The sequence below is a fragment of the Muntiacus reevesi genome, chromosome 4 (assembly GCF_963930625.1).
Source record: "Muntiacus reevesi chromosome 4, mMunRee1.1, whole genome shotgun sequence".
Classification (NCBI taxonomy): Eukaryota; Metazoa; Chordata; class Mammalia; order Artiodactyla; family Cervidae; genus Muntiacus; species Muntiacus reevesi.
In genome coordinates this window covers 20,845,180-20,871,552 of record NC_089252.1, presented here as the reverse complement: position 1 = coordinate 20,871,552, position 26,373 = coordinate 20,845,180, and the positions used below count along the sequence as shown (strand labels likewise).

The 26,373-nt window shown below is 39.7% G+C and overlaps 1 protein-coding gene and 1 pseudogene across 2 annotated transcripts; one reads left to right on the top strand and one right to left on the bottom strand.

Moving 5' to 3' along the window:
- Window positions 1–1,146: 1,146 nt before the first annotated feature.
- Window positions 1,147–26,373, bottom strand: ZNF24 (zinc finger protein 24). 2 transcript variants are annotated; one of them, XM_065932374.1, is made up of 4 exons: window positions 26,261–26,373; window positions 23,894–24,392; window positions 23,518–23,665; window positions 1,147–21,572 (listed from the first exon to the last, which is right to left on the bottom strand). In XM_065932374.1, exons 2-4 carry the CDS (start codon window positions 24,311–24,313, stop codon window positions 21,034–21,036), a joined length of 1,107 nt encoding a protein of 368 aa, XP_065788446.1. In that variant the 5' UTR covers window positions 24,314–24,392; window positions 26,261–26,373; the 3' UTR covers window positions 1,147–21,033. The 2 variants fall into 2 exon arrangements, with proteins under 2 accessions (XP_065788446.1, XP_065788447.1); XM_065932375.1 differs by lacking the exon at window positions 26,261–26,373 and adding an exon at window positions 25,582–25,745.
- On the top strand, window positions 5,183–7,455 carry LOC136167384 (small ribosomal subunit protein uS2 pseudogene; annotated as a pseudogene).

The window sequence follows — 26,373 nt, the reverse complement described above, 5'->3', positions numbered from 1 at the left end:
GCAGTTTGGTGTCATCTGTAAAACAAAAGTACTAGGTATGGTTGGAATAGATTTCATATTCCTGCATATTGTTCTCAAGGTAGTGGAAAGCTATTAAGATCTATGAATCAGGGAATGGCATGATCATCATCTTGCTTTCAGAAAAGTCTAAAAAGGAAGAAAGAACAGAAAGGAAAACCATTTTGGAAGTGTAGAAATAAAATCACAAGGTCCAGAAGTAAAGGAGCTAAATGGCATAGACATGATGATAGTTTGAGAAGTGAGTAGGGGTGAAGTGAGGAGTAGAAGGGGAAAAGTATAACAATTATTGTCTGTTTTGGGGAAATTTTAAAAGTTAAGAAAAATGCAATGATAAAATTTATATCTGAAGGTTAGCTCTTTTTTCCTGAGGATAAACACTAAGAGCCAACTGCTTCCTACACATTACTATCTAGTGTCCTACAGGTAAACTTAAAATTCATAAACTTGACACACGGATGATACCATCCTCCTGAATTCCTTACTAAACACCTTGCCATCCAGATAAAATAACTTGTAGCCAACCTACATCCTTCATTCTCCCCCAGTTTTCTAAATCTACTTGCTCACTAGGTCATTTCTGAGTTACAAAAATAACACTACTTATTGTAAAAATTTAAACAATAGTGAAGTATATAAAGTAAAAAGGGAAGGGAAACAGAACTAGGCCTGATATTTTATGCCAGTTGATTCCCCTGGCATTTGCTGATTCTCAAGCTGGCAAGACAAAAGGCCAAGAAATCTAACTAAAGGACACTGGAAGATTCAGATATCCACTATCACAAGCTGAATCACACACTTACCAAGTGAATCATCAAAAACAGGAAATCTGAATATAACCATAGCTAGTAAGGAGATTCCTGACATAGAAAAGCCCAGAACCAGATGGTTCCACTGTTGAATTCTACCAAACATTTAAAAAAGAAACACCAATCCATCTCAAACTGCTTCAAAAAACAGGAGGGAATGTTTTCAAGCTCATTTTATGAGACCAGAATCAACCTGATATCAAAGCCAAACAAAGATACTACAAGAAAACTACAGATTAATATCTCCTATAAATATTGATGCAAAAACCCTCAAGAGAATATTACCAAACAGAATCCAATAGCACATTAACAGGATTACATAATACCAAGTGGAATTTATTTCTGAAATGCAAGGATGGTTCAACATATGAAAATCAATCAATGTAATACATCATATTATCAGAGTAAAGGGTAAAAACCACATGATCATCTCAATTGATGCAAAAAAAATTTTCTTTGACAAAATTTAACACCTTTTCATGACTTAACCCACATACTCAACAATCTAGGGATAATATCTGGATAATAATAAAGGCCATACATATAAAACTCATAGTTAACATATACTCAGTGGTGAAACACTGAAAACGTTTCCTCTGAGAGGAACAGGAATGCCTGCTTTTGCCATGTTAATATAGCACTGGAACTCCTAGTCACAGCAACTAGCAAGAAAAATAAATGAAAGGAGGGATTAAAATGATATCTCTTTGTAGATAACGTGATCTTATATACAGAAAACCCTTAAAGTCTCACACACACAACTTGTTAGAACTCAAATCAATTTAGCACAGTTGTAGGGTACAAAATCAACATGCAAAAATCAATTGTGTTTTTATACACTAACAATAAACAACCTGAAAAAAAAGCAATTCCATTTACAGTGGCATCAAAAAGAATAAAATACTTAAGAATACACTTAACCAAGTAAACAAAAGACATGCTAAAAGCTACAAAATACCTGAAAGAAACTAGACACCAATAAATGAAGAGCCATCCCATAGTATTAAGTACATTAAATAATAAAATTAACCAAGGAAACAAAAACCTTATACACTAAAAGCTGCAAAATGTTCTGAAAGAAATTAGACACCAACAAATGAAAAGACACTCCATGGTGTTAAATATGTTAAATAATAGATAGTAGTAAATACTACCCAAAGAAATCTACAGATTCAGTGAAATCCCTATCAAAACCCCAACAACAATTTTTTCAGACCCAGAAGAATCCATCCTAAAACTCACATGGAATATCAAGGCGCCCTCAATAGCCAAAACCACCCTTAGGAAGAACAAAGGTGGAAGTCCCACACTTCCTGATTTCAAAACTTAACTACAGTAATAGAAACAGTGTGGTACTGGCATAAAGACAAATGCATAAACTAATGGAATAGTATAGAGTATAGAGAGCCCAGAAATAAATGCTCCCATAAATAGTCAAGTGATTTTCAACAAGGGTGTCAAGACCATTCAATGTGTAAAAAGACAGTTTTCTCGATAAATGACATTGGGAAAACTGCATATCGACCAGCAAAAGAATGAATTTGAACCCTTGCATTACACCATGTACAAAAATTAACTCAAAATGGATCAAAGACCTAAACATAAGAGCTAAAACTACAAAACTCTTAGAAGAAAACATGGAGGAAATTGGATTTGTCAGTGATTTCTTGGATATGACAACATAAGAGGAAACAAAAGAATTAAGTGGATTTCATCAAAATTTAAAACTTTTACGCATCAAAGGATACCATTATCAGAATGAAAAAGGAAATCCATAGAATTTGAGAAAATATTTGCAAATCATATACAGACAGATTTAAAAATTTTTTTTTATTTTTAATTGGATAATTGCTTTACAGTATTGCACTCATTTCTACCAAACATCAACATGAAACAACCATAGATTTACAGGTAAGGGATTAATATTCAGAATATATAAAGAACCCCTACAACTCAACAATAACTAACCAGATTTTTTAATTGGTCGAATGGCTTGAATAGACATTTCTCCAAAGATGTTATAAAAATGGTCAAAAAGCACGTAAAAAGGTACTCAGTATCACTAATCATTAGGGAAATGCAGACCAAAACCTCAGTGAGATATCATTCTATACCTATTAGGATAGCCATTATTTAAGAAAGAAAGGAAGTAAGGAAATAATATTGTTGGTGAGAAATTGGAACCCTTGCCCAATGCTGATGCGAAGGTAAAATGGTGTAGCCACTGTAGGAAACAGTATGGTGGGTCCTCAAAAAATGAAACACTGAATTACAATATGATCCAGTAATTCCACTTCTGGGTATAGACACAAAATGGTTGAAAGAAGGGACTCAAATATTTGTACACTGATCATAGCAGCGTTATTGACAATAGCCAAAAGCTGAAAACAATCTGAATGTCTATTGACAGACAATGAATAAACAAAATGTGGTATACAAATACAATAGAATATTACTCAGCTTTACAGAGAAAGGAAGTTTTGATACACACTGTGTCATAGAGGAACACTGAAGACATCATGCTAAGTGAAATAAGCCAGACACAGAAGGACAAATATCTTATGATCCCACTTACATGGTGTACCCAGCAGATTGGATACACTGAAATGGAAGTTGGTGAGAGATACATAAGTAGAAAACACCAAGGCTGAAACATGGAAGAAAAAAATGTCATAGAAGATACAGAAGAGAGCACAGGAATCATACCTGCTATGGTAAAAAGGCCTGGTGGTTGTTCAGTTGCTAACTGCAGCACGCCAGGCTTCCCTGTCCTTCAGTATCTCCTGGGCTTTGCTCAGACTCATGTTCATTGAACTGGTGATGCCATCCAGCCATCTCATCCTCTGTCACCCCCTTCTCCTTCTGCCATCAATCTTTCCCAGCATCAAGGTCTTTTCCAAAGGGACACAACTTAGCTACTAAGCCATGGGGTCACAGAGTCGGACACAACTGAGCGACTGAACTGAGCTAGCTACTAAGTCATCAAAAAGTCCTAACATACACAAAATTTGAATCTCAATGAAATAGATGATGAAACAAAGGCTGTATTTAAAGAAAGAGTGGTCAAGAATTTTCCAGCACTCATGAATAATCACGTCATACATTAAAGGAGCACTGCAGACACCAAAAACTACAAGAAAGTATAGCTGGGGATATCATCATACCTAACACAGTACCAAAGAAAAGAGAAAATCTTAAGAAAGGGGGAAGTCATTATATGCAAGGAAGCAACAAATAGACTGAGGCTTAACTTCTCAACATAAAGCCAGAAGATAATGAGATATCTTGGGAGTATAATTTTCAAAAGTAAAGACAATGTAAAGACATTTCCAGATAAACAGAAAGAGAATTCACTGCTCACAGACTCAAACAAAAAGTACTAAAAGAAGCTCTTCAGGCACAAGAGAAGAACACTTAAGGAAAAATGAAGAGCCATGGAAAGTATAAATCTGAAGGTAAATCTAAACAAATATTGACTATAAGAAAAAGTAAGAATGCCTAAATTCAGGATTTTAGGCATTAATGGCAATTTTAGGCAGATAATGGCAGTACATTAAGTACATTGTCAGGGAAATGGTAGAAGTACTAATTTATATATTAGGTTCCAATAAACCAAGGATGCATGTTGTGATCTCTAGAGTAAAAAAGGAGTATAACTAACAATTTAACAAAAAGTAAAATGGAATAATAAAAACCATTGATTAATCTCAAAGAAGGCAAGAGAAAAAGAATATAAATAGAAAACAAATAGGAACATGATAGATGTAAGCCCAAATACAAATAGGAACATGATAGATGTAACGGGATCTTCCTAAGCCAGGGATTGAACCCACGTCTCTTACGTCTCTTGCATTGGCAATTGGTTTCATTACCTCTAGCACCACCTGCGAAGCCCATGTTACATGCAAGTGGACACAAGACAAAGATTCTTGACTAGAATTTTTTTAATTAATCATATTACTTGAGATACAACTATCAAGGGGATTCCCAGGGGCTCATTGGGTAAAGAACCTGCCTGTCAATGCAGGAGACATACGCTGCAGGGTTCGATCCCTGGGTTCGGAAGATCCCCTGGAGGAGGGCATGGCACCCCGCTGCAGTATTCTTGCCTAGGAAATCCCATAGACAGAGGAGCCTGGAGGGCTACAGTTCATGGGGTTGCAAGGAGTCGGACACAACTGAAGTAACTTAGCACACACACAAGCACAACTATCAAAATCCAGGAAATTTAAAATATTAATACAAGTACAGAAAAAGATACTTCATTCAAACATTAACCAAAAGAAAGGTGCTAATAGCTGTACCAGTATTAGACAAGGAATAGACTGTAAAGCAGATGTCTTACTAGAGATAAAATGAACAGAGGCCTCTGTGAGAGGCTGGTGGGCATCCCTCGGATCAGTAACCACCGTAAGTCTCTACTCCCAGAAGATTATTGATGAGTCCATTCACTAAGAAAACAGAAATATACTAAACGTGTGTACACCTAACAATTTTGCGTCAGAGTATATAAAGCTAAAATTGACAAAACTAAAATGAGAAAGGTAAATTTATAATCTTAGTAGGAGACTTACACAAATCTCTTAGTAAAAGAGAACAAGCAGGAAAAAATGTCTAAGAATATAGTATATTTGGACAATATGATTAATAAAATTACCTAATGGACATATAAATAACAGTGCAACCAATAATGGCAGGAAACTTGATTCTTTTCAGGTGCACTGAGAACATTTTCCAAAACTGAGTATATGCTGGTTTGTGAAGCAAGCCTCAACAAATTTTATCATATTGAAATCATTTAGAGTCGGGCAACAGAATTTTCTGTGTTCATCTGTATTGTTCAATACATCAGACCTCAGAGTCAATATAGTAGTCATTAGCCACATGTGGCTACTGAGCACTTAAATTATGTGACTGATGAACTCTGTTGTATTTATTTTAATTAATTTATATAGCTACATCTGGTTAGTGACTACTTATTAGCATAGACTTAGCATATGTTTTCATTCAACAATAAAACTAGTTAGAAATCAACAGCATAAACATTTAAAAAATTTCCAAATCTTTGGAAATTAAGAAAAACAATTTAAATTACCCATGGATAAACAAACACAATGGAAATTAGAATGTATTTTTAATCTGGATAAAGTGAAATACAACTTTATCCACAGAGATAAAGTAAGATACAACTAAAGTCCTGATTAAAGAGAAATGTATAGCATTCGGTGCATGTATTAGGGGGAGAGGGAAAGGCTAAAATTTAGTGATTTGAGTCTCAATCACCAGAAGTTAGAAAAAGAATATCAAGTAAATCTAAAGAAAGTAGCTTTTGCTGTTTAGTCACTCTTTGTGACCCCATAGATTGTAGCCCACCAGGCTCCTCTGTCCATGGGATTTCCCAGGCAAGAATACTAGAGCAGGTTGCCTTTTCCTCCTCCAGGGAATCTTCCCAACCCAGGGATTGAACCTGCATCCCCTGCTTCACAGGTGAGTTCTTTACCAGTGAGCTACCTGGGAAGCCCCGAAGGAAAGTAGAGAGAGATTGATATGGGTTGTTCTGGTTTCTCATCATAATTTAAAGAGAAATACTCACAATATCCAGAGCCCTTTATGTCCTGCAAAAGAAGGAAGAAGAGGTCCTCAAACTTGCCATGCTCCCAATGCTGGGGGCCTGGGTTCAAACCCTAGTCAGGGGACTAGATCCCACATGCCACAACTAAGAGCTCACATGCCACAACTAAAGATCCTGCATGCCGCCGCAACAAAGATCTGGTGCAGCCAAATAAATAAAAATAAAATAATTTAACTATTTTAAAAAGAAAAATCCTTACATAAGGAACCCACTTAGGAGGCACTTAGGTTGACTTCCAAATGGAACAGTGAATCTACAAAAGGAAAAAATGATGGCATCTACCTCATAAATCTGGAGAGAATCTGGGAGAAAGTTCTGGCAGCTTGTGCCATGCCGTCGATGCCACTGAAAACTTGGCTAACATCTGTGTCCTGTCCTCCAGACATACTGGCTGCCAAGCTGTGCTGAAGTTTGCTGCTGCCCTGAGGCCACTCCTATTGCTGACTATGTCACTCCTGGAGATTTCACTCACCAGATCCAGGCAGTCTTCTGGGAGCGGAGACTTCCAGTGGTTACTGATCCTAGGGCTGCCCACCAGCCTCTCACAGAGGCCTCTTACGTTAACCTGCCTACCACTGCTGTGTGTAACACAGACTCAACTCTGTGCTCTGTGGGCATTGCCATTCCCTCCAGCAACAAGGGAGCTCACTCAGTGGGTCTGAGGGGACGGGTGCTGGCCTAGGAAGTTGTGCGCATGTGTGGCACCATCTCTCGTGAACACCCACAGGAGGTCACACCTGACCTCGGCTTCCACACAGACCCAGAAGAGATTGAAGGGGAGGAGCAGGCTGCTGCTGAAAAGGCTGTGACCAAGGAGGCATTTCAGTGTGAATGGACAGCTCCAGCTCCTGAGTTTACTGCTGCTCAACCCGGGATCCCAGACTGGTCTGCGGTGTACAGGTGCCCTGGGTGCCTACTCAGCAGGTCCCTTCTGAAGACTGGTCTGCAGCTCCTACTGCTCAGGAATCGGGAGGGAAGACCATTGAGTGGTTTTAAACCACTCTCTCATAGACGTTAAACAGAACATGGAAATCAAGTTGAGGGAAAATGAAGTTTTTTTTTTTTTTTAAAAGAGAAGGAAGGAAATAGTAGAGCATGAATTAATAAACTAGAAAGCAAACATTTTAAAAAGAAAATAAAGCCAAAGGCTCATTTTTGGGAAAAGAATAAATTTTATATTCTCCCAGCAAAACTAATCAAGAAAGAGAAAGAATTCCCATATGTCAATGTAAGGAATGTAAAAGTGGCCATCAGCACAGATCTACAGCCATTACAGGGGTAATATGAAGGATATGATTAATAATTTTACCTGAAAATAAGAAAATTAATCTAAAATTAACATAATAAGAAATATAAAATTTGAATAGCTCTATGTCTATTAAGGACATTATCTGTAATTTAAATTTTTCTTATAAAGAATATGCCAAGCCAGACATCTCAGCAGGGAATATTTCCAGACAGTAAATGAAAAAAAATATAACAATCTCACACAATCTCTTCAAGGTAATAGAAAAAGACCATACATTATCCAACTAATTTTATGGAAGCTGTGGATTATGTTCCTTACAGAGGAAGGTTTCCTTTCTGAAACTAGAACAAGAGGCCAGCTTTCCCAATGATGTTGACACACCCATCTCTCCACATCTCCCTAAAACACCCTTCAGGCCTTTGATCATTCCAGCTGTCAAGAAACTGCAGCTGAGCCTCCAGGGCACATTAAAAGCAATCTCTTTCAAAGAATTGGGATCCAGTTCTCTGGCAGGCAGACTGAATCTATACAATACCATACAATATCATTTATCACTTACACTAATACCAGGCTGAATGAATCACAAGCTGGAATCAAGATTGCTGTGAGAAATATCAACAACCTCAGATATGCAGATGATACCACTCTAATGGCATAGAGCAAAGAGGAACTAAAAAACCTCTTGATGAGGGTGAAAGAGGAGAGTGAAAAAGCTGGCTTATAACTCAACGTTCAAAAATATAAGATCATGGCATCTAGTCCCATCACTTCATGGCAAATAGAAGGGGGGAAAGTGGAAACAGTGAAACTTTCTTGGGCTGCAAAATCACTGAGGGTGGTGATTGCAGTCATGAAATTAAAAGACACTTGCTCCTTGGAAGAAAAACTATGACAAGCCTAGACAGCATATTAAAAAGTAGAGACATCACTTTGCTGACAAATGTCTGTATAGTCAAAGCTATGGTTTTACCAGTAGTCATGTACAGATGTGAGTTGGACCATAAAGAAGGCTGAGCACCAAAGAATTGATGCTTTTGAACTGTGGTATTGGAGAAGACTTTTGAGAGTCCCTTGGACTGCAAGGAGATCAAACTAGTCAACCCTAAGGAAATCAACCCTGAATATTTACTGGAAGGATTGATACTGAAGCTGAAACTCCAATGCTTTGGCCACCTGATGAGAAGAGTAGACCAAGAGTATTTTGATGAGTGCTATAGTACATATATGTGTACTTTGTTCTAAAAATCATATAGACAGTGGCAAGTGAAAAATTTTCCATTGTTGTACCAGGAATATTCCTATATCAAAAACATAGCTCTATACCTTCATTTTAAATATGGCTGTAAGGGATATTTCTAATTGCTTTCTCAATATTCCTCCTCCCTCTCCCTGCCCCAAAACTTCTCAGTAACAGCACCTTACCTTTCTTTTAGTAATTTGCTCTCTCCCTTTCAGGGCTACTGTTTTTTCTAACTTTGAATTTTGAGATAATTTCAAACTTACAGAAAAATTGCAGGAAGAGTACAAAGAATTCCTATATGTGCTTCCCCCAGATTCCCCAAATATCATTTTATCACATTTGCTTTATCATTATCTACCTATTTACTCTATCTACCCAGATATATCTCTATATATATTTTAATTTTTTTCCTGGATTGTTTAGGAGTAAGTTGCAGACACCTTACTTTGCAGGCAAAGGAGAAAAGGAAAGATATGCCCATTTGAATGCAGAGTTCCAGAAAATAGCCAGGAGAGATAAGAAAGCCTTCCTCAGTGATCAGTGCAAATAGAGGAAAACAATAGAATGGGAAAGACTAGAGATCTCAAGAAAATTGAGATACCAAGGGAAATTTTCATGCAAAGATGGGCACAATAAAGGACAGAAATGGTATGAACCTAACAGAAGCAGAAGTTATTAAGAAGAGGTGGCAAGAATACACAGAAGAACTATACAAAAGAGATCTTCATGACCCAGATAATCATGATGGTGTGATCACTCATCTAGAGCCAGACATCCTGGAATGCGAAGTCAAGAGGGCCTTAGGAAGCATCACTACGAATGAAGCTAGTGGAGGTGATGGAATTCCAGTTGAGCTATTTCAAATCCTGGAAGATGATACTGTGAAAGTGCTTCACTCAACATGCGAGCAATTTTGGAAAACTCAGCAGTAGCCACAGAACTGGAAAAGTCAGTTTTCATTTCATTCCAATCCCAAAGAAAGGCAATGCCAAAGAATGCTCAAACTACTTCACAATTGCACTCATCTCACACACTAACAAAGTGATGCTCAAAATTCTCCAAGCCAGGCTTCAACAATATGTGAACTGTGAACTTCCAGATGTTCAAGCTGGACTTCAAAAAGGCAGAGGAACCAGAGATCAAATTGCCAACATCTGCTGGATCATCGAAAAAGCAAGAGAGTTCCAGAAAAACATCTATTTCTGCTTTATTGACTATGCCAAAGCCTTTGACTGTGTGGATCACAATAAACTGTGGAAAATTCTGAAAGAGATGGGAATACCAGACCACCTGATCTGCCTCCTGAGAAATATGTATGCAGGTCAAGAAGCAACAGTCAGAACTGGACATGGAACAACAGACTGGTTCCAAATTGGGAAAAGAGTACATCAAGGCTGTATATTGTTACCCTGCTTATTTAACTTATATGCAGAATACATCATGCAAAATGCCAGGCTGGATGAAGCAAAAACTGGAATAGAGATTGCCGGGAGAAATATCAATAGCCTCAGATATGCAGATGACAGCACCCTTATGGCAGAAAGCAAAGAAGAATTAAAAGAGCCTCTTGATGAAAATGAAAGAGGAGAGTGAAAAAGTTGGCTTAAAACTCAATATTCAGAAAACTAAGATCATGGTGTCTGGTCCCATCACTTCATGGCAAGTAGATGGGGAAACAGTGGAAACAGTGACAGACTTAATTTTGGGGGCTCCAAAATCACTGCAGATGGTGATTGCAGCCATGAAATTAAAAGAGGATGGGAAGGACTGATGCTGAAGGTGAAACTGCAATACTTGGCCAGCTGATCGGAAGAACTGTCTCATTTGAAAAGACCCTGATGCTGGAAAAGATTGAAGGCAGCAGAAGGGGACGGCAGAGGATGAGATGGTTGCATGGCATCACCAACTCAATGGACATGAGCTTGAGTAAACTCCGAGAGTTGGTGATAGACAGGGAGGCCTGGCGTGCTGCAGTCCATAGGGTTGCAAAGAGTCAGACACGACTGAGCGACTAAACTGAAGTTGCAGACAATGTTCCTTTGACATTCAAACAGAGCAAGGAGAAAGAGGATTTTGAGCAGAGAAATGGTATAGTCTGGTTTCTATGATCCGGGTGCCTTGTGGGGAACTGAGTAAAGCAGGGAGATGGGGAGGCTATGGCCTGAGCAACTGGGAGGATAAAATTGCCACATTATAAGATAGCAATATAAGATATGAGAAAACTACATGTTTGGAGAGAATTTAAAAGTTTGATTGGGTCATGTTAGGTTGAAGATGCCTAATGAATCACTGTTCCAAGCATCGTTTATAAGCCTTTTTGCAGGGCCAGGGTTTCTGCTCTTTGATACTGATGACCCTCTCAGACTGCCTGCACCATCCACCCTTGCGGTTGCAGAACCAGGCTGCAAGTGGAGGGAGCAACTGACTCCCCCTGGATCTCTGGCCCGCCACTCCCCCTGTGCTGCTGTGCTGTCTTGGATCCTGACTTCCCGGTGGGTGCTGCTGGAGGGGCTCAATGATACCATCTGGGAGTGTGGAGTTGGTGTTTCATGATGGAAACTGAGGGGAGGCTGAAGAAAAGTCATCTCCCTCCTCCTACCCCATGGTGAGATGACCTAGTTCATACCATGAGCACTCTAATGATAGCGAAACTATGCAAACAGCTGTGCCTTGACTGTAGACACAGAGTAACACCCACTTGTACCTTTCTTTGTCCCTGGCTCACTACCCATTTACCTTCAGTCAACATGCTCTGAGATTGCACCACCCCAATAAAGGAAAAGAATCCACCTGCCAATGCAGGAGACACAGGAGACCCAGGTTCCATCCCTGGGTCAGGAAGATCCCCTGGAAGAGGAAATGGCAACCCACTCCAGTATTCTTGCCTGGGAAATCCCATGGACAGAGGACCCTGGCAGACTACAGTCCAGGGGGTTGCAAAGAATCGGACACAACTGAGCATGCATGCATGCAATAAAGAATTAACAATAAGGTTTCATTTTAGGCTCTGTTTTCTTGGGAACCCAGATTAAAGTAGGCATCAAAGTGGAGATATCTGGTAGGCAAAGGGATTTATGAACCTGTAATTCAGAGAAGAGGTCAAGGCTGGAATATAGATTTTGGAGTCCTAGGTACTAATTGTAAAGACCTAAGACCAGATGAGGAGAAGGCTATGGCACCCCACTCCAGTACTCTTGCTTGGGAAATCCCATGGACGGAGGAGCCTGGTGGGCTACAGTCCATGGGGTCTCGAGGAGTCAGACACGACTGAGTGACTTCACTTTCACTTTTCACTTTCATGCACTGGAGAAGGAAATGGCAACCCACTCCAGTATTCTTGCCTGGAGAATCCCAGGGACAGAGGAGCCTGGTGGGCTGCCATCTATGGGGCTGCACAGAGTTGGACACGACTGTCTCAACTTAGCAGCAGCAGCAGCAGCAAGACCAGATGAGATCCTAGGAAATGAACAGAGGTAGAAAGCCAAAGAGACTTGAATGCTGACCCCTCAGGCACTCCAACCCACTGAAGGCTAGAGTTGAGGAAATACCAGCATTGAGACTGAGAAGAAATATCCCACAAGGTAGAGAAAAACCAAGTGTGTTGTTCCTGAAGCCAAATGAAAATGTCAATTATGCAAAGTACTGCTGACAGCTCAAACAATAAGTTAGTATTGGAACCAGCAATATGGAGTTTAGCAAACTTGATTACTACTCTTTATGTGGAGAATTAGTTTAATATTCAGTAATGTCATACCTCTCATTCCTGATATAATTTGCATCTTTTTTTTTTCCTGATCAATCTGGCTTAGAAGTTTATCTTGTTCTTTTTAAAAAATTGCTTTTGGTTTAAATAGAGTATAGAAATTGATTTTTGTTTTCTATTGATTTCCAATCTAGTCTTTCTTTTCTTCTCTTTATTTTGGGCTTATTCTTATTCTGGTTTCTTAAAGTAGAAGCTAAAGTAACTAAATCGAGACTTTTTTCCTAATGTATTTCATGGCTAAAAATTTACCTGTAAAAACTGTGTCCCAGAAATAACTTGTTGAAATATTTCTCTGTTCCTTTCTCCCCTCACCTTCGGGAACTCTAATTACTGTTATACATACAAGGCTGCTTGCTTTGTACTGCAGCTTTGTTCATTTTTTCTCAGTGTTTTCTTTTCCTTTTTTTTCATTTTGAATGATTTTTGCTATGTCTTACCTGTGGTATTTTTTTTTCTATTATATTTAATCCACAATTAATCCCATCTGTGCTTTTTTAAAAAAAAACTGATATTGTAGCTTTCATCTCCAAAAGTTTGATTTGGTTGTTTTTCTTAGATTTCATGTCACTACTGAGCATGTTCTGTATTTCCATAGCTTCTTGATCATACAGAATACAGTTTAATAACTGTCTTGATGAGCTTGTCTAATTGTCACTTCTGGATCAATTTGAGTGGTTTTTCTTATTATGGTTGCATTTTCCTGCTTCTTTGCATGACATGACTTACCCAATTTTTTATTGGATGCCAGTCATTGTGTATTGTATGCTGTTGGGTGCTAAGTATTTTATATATATATATATTCTTGAGCTTTCTTCTTGGATGTGTTTAAATTACTTAAACAGTTTTATCCTATTAGGTCTTGCTATTAAGTATCTTTCAGGCAGTGTTGTCTAGGGTTCATTTTTCTCTTATGGAGGTAAGACTACATTTTGGACCCAGAGTTTCTCAACCTCAGCACTATTGACATTTAAAGCCAGATGATTCGTTATAGAATGTTTAGCAGCATCTCTGGCCTCCACCCACTAGATGCCAGTATAGGTTCATCTTCTCTGGCTGTGAAAACCAAAAACTGTCTCCAGAAATCACCAATTGCCTCCTGTGAGATTGGGGGGTGGAGGGTGGGGGGACAGGGAAGGTGTGTGTGCACCAAAACTGCCCTCTTTGGAGAACCAGAGCTCTAACAGATGTCCTGTTACTTTTAAGGGTTTCTGCTCTGCCTGATGGTACTATTCCTGGCCATTTGTGAGTTCCAGTGATTTCTCCCCCTAATTCTTCTGGATGGTTCTTTCCTCCATCTCAGAGTTTCCACTCAGCTGAATGCTTTCGAAGGACCCTCCGCAGATCTCCAACGTTTAGTTGTCCTCTTTGGTACTCTACCCTGCAAAAGCTAGTCCCTCGACCTCTCAGGGTCCCCTGCTCCATCTTCTCACTGAGGGAGACTGCCAGGTTGTGTTAAGAGTTCTCCCTCCCTGTGCTGTGGCCTGGAAGGCAGTGAAAGTTAAAAGTGTTATTTGTTTAGTCATGTCCGACTCTTTGGGATCCCATGGACTGTCCATGGAATTCTCCGGGCAATATTGGAGTGGGTTGCATTCCTTTCTCAGGGGATCTTCCCAGGGGTCGAACCCAGGTCTCCCGCATTGCAGATTGTTTACCATCTGAGCCACCAGGGAAGCCCCAAATTTGCTTCATGTTTCCCATTTCAGGCATCTCCTCTCCTGTCCTTTGTTTCTGATATGTTTTGTCTAATACTGTACTTGCTCAGGTTAGTCATCTTGATCTGAAGGATTTTGTGATGATTTTTTGAAAGGATATTTGCATGCTAATTAAATTCAGAGAGGAAAAATCTATAATGCAAGAGGTAAGGATTACTGCAGTATGCCTGAGTAGGTTTGAGAGGGTGGCTTAGACCCAATGGAGAGGGCAGCCTCAGGTAGCACAGTTGACCCATAGTTAAGAGGAAAAGTGGCACTAAGATTAAGAAACCAAGATATGGACTTTGTTTACTGCTTTCTAGATTTTTCTTTCTGTTGTAAACATGGTATAATAGGTAGAGACAGGGACAGGTATACAGAGTGCATTTTTATAGGTGTAGACACAACATAAAATTGTTAATGTGATAATACTAGGATTGTGGACTCATGGATGACTTTTGGAATGCTTTTTATTTCTAAGCTTTTCTCATGTAGCTATATATTAGTTTATATTAATAGTATTTATAGATATACATAAAAGTATGTAGAGAAACTTATGAATTTAAAGAAACTAGTTGGGACACTGTATTCTAGTCTCAGCACCTACTCATTACACTCCTTTGCCCAAAATCTCTTGAGTTTTCCATTTCATTTATAGTTCTCGCCAACGGCTAACCAAGTAACCATGATCTGGCCCTACTCTCCACCCTTAACTCCCTTCTCTGGTTCCACCCACTACATTCACCCCTGTTCACTCTGCTCCAGCCCCACTGGCCTTGCCTCTTGAACAAATCAGGCATTGCTCCTACATCAAATTCTTCACACTTGCTGTTCCCATGCCTAGAATATTTTCCCCCTAGAGTCTCAGCGTGCTTCCTTACACTTACTTGTTATCTTTTCTCAAACTTCACTATCAGTGAAGTCTTCCCTGTATGACCTGTCTAAATTACAATCCATTTCCTGCTTGATGTTTTGTGGTCTCCTCTCCTAGTGTATTTTCTTCTTACCATTCATCACATGCTTTTTTTTCCCCTAGTGCCATCTGTGGTTCCAAAAGCAATAGACTGCCCCAAGGCAGTCTTGGGCCTGAGCAACTTCAAATCCACAGGCCTGAAAAATTTAAAAAAGGACCCCAGAAAATCACATTGGGGGGAGGAGGGGGACATGGGAAGGGGTTCCAAGTCACATACAGGGGGTGCTTGAGAAGAACACCCTAAGAGTGATGGCTGGAGGTGGGTATAGACTCAGCAATGTAATCCCTAGTCTGGGTCCCAAATTAATGAATCTGTAAGAAGGATGGGAAGAGAAATGTCAAGGACTTGACTGTGTGTCTTTTCTATCTATAGACATTCCCAACACCAGTGTTCAGTTATTGTTGGAATTGAAAGTATACGTATGTGCTGTGTGGTGTAGACAAGAGTAGAGTAACAAATGGCAAAGCTTGACAGAGGCCAAACCATGGAAGGCCATGCTAATTTTATTAACTTATGTAGTGCATAAAGTATAAGTTTAGAATTTAAAATTACAAAGGTTTTCTACAAATTAGTAAGAAAATACAAATAACCTATATTAATCAGGACAGAAACCCAATTCAATTATTTTAAACAAGAAAGGGACTTTATTGGCTCACAAAACGTTAAAGTCCAGAGGTAGGGCAGGCTTTAGGCACAGCTGGATCTAGGGCCTCCAGAAAAATGACATCAGAACTTAGCTCTCATTCCTTTCTGCTAGCCTCTGAGTTTCCCCTCAGACTCATTCCACATAGTACAAATTTTCAGGCTTACACAGTCCTTAGTTCGTGGGATCTCTGTCGAGCGTTCCTTCCAAGAGTTCCAGCAGAAGTTCCATTGAGGGCATTCTTTAGCCTGACTTGGGTTACATGCCCATTCTTTAATCACTGTGGTTAAGGAGGTGTGGGATTCAGGAAGGCCTGACCTGGTCATGTACTCACCTAAGCCACAGAGAATGGATTCCCCACAATATTTACTCTGTTCTCACAAGATGGGGAAAGAGATGCTGAACAGAAACAATATATATCCACACATAACTCAATAGAAAAGCAGGTGAAGGATACAAACTATCCATGATAAAACTATAAACGGCCAATAAATATATGAAAATAACCTCAACCTTGCCATTAATCAGGAAAATGTAAAATGATCCTTTTTCTCTTTTTTGCCCATCAGATAAAAATTATCAAGTGCAGGTAAAGCTTTATGGGGAAATGAGCACTTTCCATAGTTGGTGAAAACAGAAAGTCATGAAGGCCTTTGGGACAGCTAAGGTGAGTCTACTATCAAATTGTTCTCTGACAGACAATCTGATAACAATCTGATAGACCCAACCACCTACGGTCTACTCCATTCTAAAAAAATACTCACACACATGCATACAGATATGAAAGAGATGTTTACTTTGGCAATGTAATAGCAAAAGAAAAAATAAGGGAACAGTTAAATAATGGTATTTTCATAGTATTGAATATTATTCAACCATTATGGATATTTAAAGACCTCAGGATCGGTTTTTGAGACCAAAAAAAGCAAGCTGCAGAACAATACATATATATATCCTATTTATGTAAAAATGGCATTTATATGTATATGCATATTCACATGGGATTTATGGAAAGGAGATTAAATGAATGCATACTCAACTGTGAGCAGTGGAATGTGATAGGAAATGGTGGAGAAAAGGGTCTCTCTTCACTTGTATATAAAAGTTTTGTACACTGAGATGGTAGTCATTTATATTTTCATAATTAAAAATGGGAAAATGCAATTCACAATTAGAAATGCAAATCGCAAATAAAAGCATAAAAAAGATACTTCTCCTTATTAACAAAAAAAGAGCAAACACATTGAAGAATTCAGGGTTGGTGGAGTGTAGGCAAAGAGGCACTCTAACTAGTGATGGAGCTGCAAAGTGGTACAATCTTTTCTCATGGTATTTCTCCAAATGTTAAATATGTACATTTCCTGACCCAATAAATCCACTTCTGGCTATTTATGCTACAGAAATACCCACACAGGCAGCAAAATATATATGGATGTTAACTCTACCTTTATTTGTAATTTTAAAAAAAATTGGAACTAATGAAATTACCTACCAACAGGGGTTGTCTAATAAGTTACAGCATATTTTTTTAGGCTGTGCTGTGTGGCATGTGGGATCTTAGTTCCCCAATCAGGGATCGAACTTGTGCCCCCTGCATTGGGAGTGCCGAGTCTTAACCACTGGACTGCCTGGGAAGTCCCAGTTATAGCGTACTGATGCAATGGGTTAGTATGTAGCCATAAAAAAATAAAAGTCTACATCCAAGTGGGAGGGAGAGGAGGCAATTTTCAGTGCAGTACATGTAAAATGGGGGTATGTACCTACCTCATATGGTCGGTGTGGGGATTAAGAGTTAATCCATGGTAAAGCGCTTCCAACAGTGTCTGTGTACAGTGACAAGTGTTAGCTATTAACACGTTTTTGCTTAATTATGTATATGCCTAAGTCTGGAAGAAGAGCAAACCAAATAACTATTACTTCTCAATTTAGACCATAAAAAGAAATGTCCGTTTTCATTTTGCATTTCTGAACTGTAGAAAAGCCAAACAAGTATGTTTTAATAGCCTTTATATTTGTTAATCATAAGATAAAAGCATAAAATTTACCAATCAAGGTTTAATAGCCATCATTCATTGCATTGTGAAAAAAAATATATCCCTGGAGTTCACAGAACTAGATTTGAGTTTTAGCTCTAACTGGCCACATGCAAGTCACACGATCTCTAAATCTTGCTTTCCTAGTCTACAAATCTAAGGGAGATGGGTAGTGTCTAACCCAATGACTGGCATGCAGATTATTTCAGTACATAGAACCCTCCCTGCAACTTACACAAATGTGACAGACCTACTGCTAAATGATCAAGTGCCAACTGGGTGTGAATGTGGAGAGTTCAACCTCCAAGAAAATCAAAAGAAAATTTCGCAGTAATGAGTAAGTGCTCAGTGGCTATTGGACATGCATAAGCAGTCTGCTTGCCGTTAATAATGACTGCTCATTTGCTAATCGAACAGATGCCACTGCTTGGCAATGCTAGATCACCACTTCATCAAAGGCTGGGCACCCCCCAGAATTGCCAACTATGATCATCGGAGTGGACATAAATCAAAGTCCAGATGAAATCACAAAGCACTGAATAGATAATCAGAGATGGGGAGTACACAATCATTTCCTTTTAATGTGTATCATCACCCAGTTTTCTGGGGTCCAGTCCATTTCCCCCCAGAGCCTTGCCTTAGTCTCAGAATCCTTCTTAAACAACACACAGGTATCAGAGATGACAAGACAAACTCACATTTGCCAACTCTTCATATTTTTTCTAAATCCTCACCTTACACCAAACATCTTTGGCATTTATGACAAATGTACAGGGAAGCTTCTCTGTATACAGGAAAAGCAGAAGATCTAAAAAACCATGAAACTCTAGCCACCGAGAGGTTACTCCATTCTTACCTACTCTGATATAAGAATTCTGTCATACAAGCAGTATTCCAAATATGCCACTTCAGAACCTACTTGGAAAGAAGCCAGCTATAAATAAATCAATCAACCCAAGACCATTCTATCTTAAAGCGGAGGAATTCATAGCTTTATTGGACACTGACTTGTTTCCTCTCAGCCACACAGAGAAAAAGACCCAAACAAAAGTCCCTACATATTCTTGTATAACTTAAAATACATTATATCATTACTACATATTTATACTTCAATAAATCTTAATCTATAAAGCACATTTCTTATAATTGTTATCAAAAAATCTATAAACAAGCTCCATTCTGCCTCACTTCTCCACCAGCTAGCCTTGCATTTATTACTCTGCTTTTTAACAGGCTCATGCAAATCGCACCTTCCATTTTTTAATTTGATCCAAGCACCAGATGTAACCCAAAACTCTGCAAATACGTAGTATTTTTATTCACATGGGTCATTTTCCACACAATTATGCCCACTATAAAAAAGCCTTTTCTCATATTCTATGTATTTTAACTTCCAGAGTTTTCCACTAAACAGAACCACAGTATTTGGGATTCTCAACCAAGGAGTATATAATCCTACTACTACAATGTTATTACTTTTATACATTTTTTAAAAACTGTGTTAAGACTTAAAGAAAAAAGCTCCACCAACTCTGACAATTAATAAACTAGTTGTTAATAGCCTAGTTCTTTTTTAAATAGAACAATCCATTCAACCTAATATGTTAAGTACAACCTCAATACTACTAGAGATTGATTAGTTTTTTTTTTAAAATAAAAGACCCATAAACTTCCAAACTGTGATAGTTATCTTGGACTCACCTCTGAAGACTGCTGACGAGCTGGCTAGCTCTTTGAGCTGAGTCTTCCTTTCCCCAGTACAACACCCTGGTAAGAGAACTATGGCTCTAGGAATCTCAGAGGTGACCCCCCACCCCAAGACTGCTTAGACTGGGGGAGAGGGGGGAGAGGCTAACTCACAGGAAACAGCTTTATACCAACCCCCAGTGATTTACAGTGGAAGAATACCTACCTACCCATGACAGGGTTACAGTACCTAGCACAGTGCCTTGTCGGTAGAAAATTTAATAAATGCATGGCTGCTCTGTTAGCTTGGTGTTCAACCCTTTTGTACCAAAAGAGTAAAATAAAAAACCTGATACCTTGTTCCCCACCTGTCAGGGATTTTCCTGTCCTCTACAAAAATGAAAGAAACATAACAATGACTTAGATCTTCAAGTCTTTTGTTTTCTAAAAGCCAAGACAGACCATTACTCTTGTTTACATTTGCCCTTCAACACTGCCATTCACTGCAGATCCTCCCCTAGTGTTATAATTTCTACTTTCATTGCTTTACAACTGTTTGTTTAGACTGTTCACTTTCTAATGACACAGGAGAGGACATTATTTTCATGAGTGGGTTGCTTCTCAATTACAGGTAGGATGAGATATTTTTGAGTTTTCCAGCAGGCAGATAATTATACCTAGAATAAATTCTTGATACACTTCAATTCTTGGATTAAAGTATTTGTCAGTCTTCCCCAATCTGGGTGTCCCATTCACTTTTTTATGTTTTATCAACCATCACTTCTTATCTGAGTTTTAAGGCTCATTTCACTCTGGTTTTTGGTCACCTTTTATCTTCTATTTTCAAAAATGCATATTCAAATTAGGTAAAAGGAAACAGGTAAATTTGGAAAAAGTGGTTTCCGTTTTCAGATTTTGTAATTCCTGTTGCTTTTCAATGTAGAAGGGAATGTATCCTTGCGAAGAACATTTCGATCACCAACACAAATAATATATCGGTCTAAGAAGCAAACTTTGTAACAAAGGGACAGAGATCAGGTAGTTCATCATTAGGAAAAATAATAAGAAATATCACATGGAAGATTAGGCATTAACACCTGAATAAAGTTTAAAATTTCAGTTTCTAGGCAGGTATGACACCATTCCTTTTAAGATAATAATAGTGGGTGAAGATTTTCTACATTTCCCAGTGGATTTTCTAACAGTCTATAGGAAAACTATGTCATTTCATGTTTTTAATTTTGTCTTCATTTCAGAAGAAAAAGACCTGAGTGCTGACTTTTTTTTAAAATTTCTTAAACTTTCACAACATTGAGAAGTTTTTCTGCATTGTGTCTTCGCTGATGTCTAAAAAGATTTGAGCTCTGACTATAGGATTTCCCACACTGAACGCATTCATAAGGTTTCTCCCCAGTATGGATTCTCTGGTGATTGATAAGCCCAGAATTCTGGCTAAAGGCTTTTCCACATTCAAGACATTTGTAAGGTTTTTCTCCAGTGTGGACTCTCTGGTGCTGCACGAGGATGGAACTCCTGCTGAATGCTTTCCCACACTCAACACATCCATAGGGTTTCTCCCCACTGTGGATTCTCTGATGAAGAATAAGGGCTGAGCCCTGACTGAAGTGTTTCCCACACTCGTCACATATATGCTGTTTCTTTCGGGAGGGATTTCTCTTTCTTTCAAACCTGCCCTTAGGGAAACATGTTTCTCCATATTTAAAGATTTGAGGAACACCTATATTGAGAGTGCCGGGAACTTCATGAGATTCTCCTGCTGAAGGAACCTCCTGCTTTGGAGCTAGAGCTCCATTTTCAGTCCTAGCATCATCATCTGAAATAAACAGAAAATGTAAATATCACTCACTTCCAATTGGGGAGGACAAACAACTGAAGAAAAAAAAAAAGTTAATGAACTAGAAGTAAATAGCTTGTATATGTCTATAAATAGCACTATGAAACTGGTGATACTACTGCCTAGTCTCAAAAAAGAAAAATATGAAAACAACTGATTATGAGGTTAATGAGGTGAGAGCATGAGAACATATGAAGAATTAAAAGGCTGTATCCTAGTGAGTAGTAGCACAGGGAGTGGGTTACACAATGGTGGTCAAAAATCAAAGGGTGGAAAAACTGCAGATGTTTCAGAGAGTCTAAGTTTGTTAGGAGACACAGAGATGCAGCTAAGGTCAGGAGAAAAATAAATCAAACTTTGCCATCAGGAAATCACATTGTTTTGCTTTGAAAAAGGGAGCGATTACATCAAAATACAAAGTGTAAGTAACCAATCTGTCAGACAGGGATTTTTCTAAAATGAGCAAGTAAGACAGGTCAAAGCCAAGATTAGACTACAAGGAGAATATAGCAGTCCTGACAAGAAGCAGCTGAAGGTAAGCTGGGAGCATCCTGTGTTAACTTGGGACACAACACTTAGAAATTCAAGGCTCTTTTAATGACTGAAGTTTTCCTGTAAAAGCAACTTGCTGTATTTGGTATTTGTCACGGTATTTAGACAAGCTATGACTTCTAGGCCTGTTAGATGTGCACAGTGAAAGAACAGCCTGAGTTACGAATTACCAACATGAGGTACCATCATCTACCTGTAGGCAGGAGTGGTATGAGCAAGTCTCATATAAGACCTTCCTGAAACTTCAAGCTTTGGTGAATAAACAGTTACTAAAGGGTGAGCAGAAGCGCTCAAGAAACTTGTACATAGTGAGAAAGTCTGTAACAAATGATTAAGAAAGAGACAAATAGAAAAGAAGGCTGACTAAGAGACACTGAAGAGTCAGAGGAGATTAGTGAGGTCTGGAGACTTGAATAACAGAGAAGTGAGTGTGAAGGTAACAAATGACACAGAAAGAATTGAGTCCCCAAATGTGGTAAAGACCAGAACGCTAAAATGAGGCGAGAATTATTCTATTCTACAGTTTAAAGAGGCAAGAATTAAGTCTATTCTACAGTTCAGGCAAGGGAGAAGTTTGCCACCCAGGAAGATGCTACCTCCAACAACCAAAGATACTGGTTCTCAAACTTTACTGCACAGAAGAACACCCCATAATTCAGAGGGGCAGCCTACTCAGAACTCATCTGACTCACATTACCATTACCTTCAACTGCCTCAAGAAATGATGCCCAAAGCAGTTGCAAACAAAATTTCATTTTAATTCATATAAATATGAACAAGAAATCTAGCAGTTTTAGGAATATATGGGATTGTATCAAAGTAAGTATGTGGCATTAACTGCCACAAAGTAATGTGGCATTAACTGCCAAGATGCTGGGAAAGAATGGCATTAGTGAGTAATCTTTCCATTTAATTTTTCTGTACTTATGTTGAAGAAAAAACAAAAAAGCTGAAAATTCAAAAAGATTTTGGTGATAACAAACAAAAAAACTAGATTTGAAGAGGTAAGCTTATTATACTAGGTAGGAGACTGGAAGGATGTAAAACAGGTGGCAAATAAGCAATACATAGGGACCTGGTCTACAGGTGGGTTATGGCTCAAAGTCAAATGCCCACCAGAAATGGGCAGGCCTTCAAAGAAAGACATAAAAGCAAAGAAAAGGTTGATGATGTTATGTTGAAGAATAAAAGACCCAAGGTCAGCAAACCAATTTTTATCACATAAGAACAGAAATCCTACAATGTGTCTATGTCTAAGCAATCAGGTGAAGGTGATTATTCCCCCTCCCTGCTCCCAGTAAAAATAAGCATAGAGTTCTGGACAAAAGGTCCACACTCTCACTCTCCAGCCCACATGAGTTCCAGTCCTCACCACAGTGCCTTAGGGAATGGAGCTCCCAGGATGCCCACTTGAGCTGGTTTTCCACAGCATCAAGCTCAGAACTCGGTAATCCCTGAGCTTCTTCTTGAGATACTATCTCCTCCACTAACACTTCCCGTTTTCGTCGACGAAGAGAAACCTGGAAATGACAGGAATTGGTTCAGTTGAGAAGCAACTTGATGAGAATCAAAACTAAAACACACACCAAAGAAATCATACAAAACATATGCTGCAGAGGCCCAGAGGGCAAAGCAACATAAATAATGGGGGGAGGGGAAGCATAAACATAATTCTAACTTAGTTGAGTGGAACTAATTCAGAAGCTGTGAATACTGCTATGCCAGTGCTCCTAACACAGGAAACTTACTGGCTGTCCAGGGTCATCTAGTTCACTCTCTAAATCCTCCAGGACCGTCACCGCCTCCTCTCCATTCTCTGGATGATGCTCTCGAACCCAAGTCTGTAGCTCCTTGGGGAGGATGGCAACAAACTGCTCCAGTACAACCAGCTCCAAGATTTGTTCTTTTGTGTGCGTCTCTGGCCTGAGCCACAGACGGCAAAGTTCTCGAAGCTGGCTCACAGCTTCCCGAGGCCCAGGTGAATCCTGGTATCCAAATTGCCTGAATCTCTGGCGGAAAACCTCCGGGTCAGGAAGATGGTTCCAGGGGATACTCGACCCCTCTTCACCATCAGGATCCTCCTCTAACTTCACTCTTAGTATTTTTTCCTCTTCATCTGGAGTTGGGATGATAAGTATTGAATCCTCTTCCACTGACTGTGCAGACATCCTGATTTATAATACTTCAAGGAAAGACGATCAAGGCAAGATACCTTAGGGAAATACCCAATTTTCTTCACAGGCACTCCTGAGGCACAAGAAATGAAAAATACATAAATGACTAAATATTCTAAGAACCTGGACACAGACTGATTAAAGGAAATAAAAATTTATTCTTCTACTAGATTAAAAATTCCAATCAACAACCTGAACCAGAAGTTGGCAAACTACAGCTCACGGCAAAATCTGGCCTGCTGCCCATTTTTGTACAATGCGTATACTAAGAATAGTTTTCACACTTGTACATGGTTGGGAAAAAAATCAAAAGAACACTCCATGACATGTGAAAGTGACATGAAATTAAACCATCTGTCTCCATAAATAATTTTATTCATTTGTTCACACTACTATAGCAGAGTTGAGCAATAGGCACTATAGGGCATGAGAAACCTAATATTTACCCTGGTCCTTCAGAGAGAAAGTTTGCCAAAGTATGATCAACAAAACCTATTTCAACAATCAAAAGAATCTAAGTTAAGAACCAGCCCTTCTCAGTGTTACCTAAATGCATCTGACCCTTGAAAACATTATCTACAATTCAGTACTGGTGTTCCTTGACACACTTAGGTCATCTCAAAAGCAGGGACTGCTTTTTTATTATCTGTTTAAAAAAATTTTTTTTTCACAAAGCGTTTAAGGGTTATTTTTTAAATGTTTAAGAATTCCAATGACTTAAAATATACGTTAAAAAAAATTCACTTGCTCAGGAACAGGTTAAATAATGTTGGAAAAAAGTAACCACTATGTGCCATAAAAGTTAATTATTTTTCAGTTACCCTCCACACCATAAATACCTTTAAATTAGGAACGACAGGCATTATTCAGCAAATTCTGGGGGAAAAAAGTACTTTCATAACACCTTTGTGGTGCAGATTCTTCCGCTGACACTGAATGACTCACAATCTCCCCAGCTACTACCTTCATGGAAACCTCGTGCCATGTCTGATCCCTTCCTTGGTATTTGCACAGTCATGCCCATGCCATTGTCTACAACACGCGTTAAGAATGAGCCACGCAGCTGCTCAAAGTACCCATTCAGGCCCCAGAATATGAAAGCTGATTTCCAAAAACTTCCTGTGGCTCTACCAAAAATAGGAATCAGAAAAGATCTTATCAGGTAACATAAACGCAAGTTTAATTAAATACTCTGTGGAGTGTGGCGGCTTTATAAACATGTAGCTTTGGCCTATAGATCTGTTTCTGTTCCAAAACCCTACCTTTCTACGGCTCAAGCATTCTATGGAAAAGAAATTTCTCTTCCTTTTACGTTCTCAAACAGTACCCTGGCGGTGGGATGTGAGGAGGTGCGGGGAGCCCAGGCCCGCGGTCCCGACCGTCTTTGCGTGGAGAGCCCGGTCGCCGGTGACCTCCCCACGCACTCTTGCAGAGTGCCGCTGGGAACCGCGCCCCCACCCCAACGACGTCAACCGCTCTTCCCCGCACTTGCGGCGGCGGCTTTCCTCAGACCGAATGCCACCCGGCCACAACAGCGAACGAGCCTCAGCACTTCCGCCCGCGCCCGACTGAACTACAAGTCCCGGCAGGCCCACGCGAGGCCCGCCCACTCCCACCTCCGCCCGAAAAGAATCCCAGAACTCTCCGCGAGATGCCTGGGCCTCGAAATAGAACAAAACCGGCCGATGGGGGAGGGGAATCGGGGGTCGCGAAGGACACAGGGGATGGAGGACTCTTCGAGGGTGCTGAAAGCCCGATCTGGCTTTCTGTCTTCCCTTGCCCGTCCCACAGCTGCCGGGCACGGAGACCGCGGCCTGTCCCTCGCGCCTCTGGAAGAAGCCGAGGAAGGTTCCCGCCAGACTTCTTCGCTGACTCTTGCCAAGCAGTCTGCAGCCCCCAGGCCAGCGTCCCCCTCACACCCTTCCCCCCACTCGCACAAACCTCGGGCTCGGGCACCACAGCCGCTTCGCTGTCCTCGGCCGACGCAGAAACGCCGCTCAGAAGCCGTTTCCCAGCAGCCCCCGGCGCGGACTGCTTCCGGTCTGTGGGCCCCA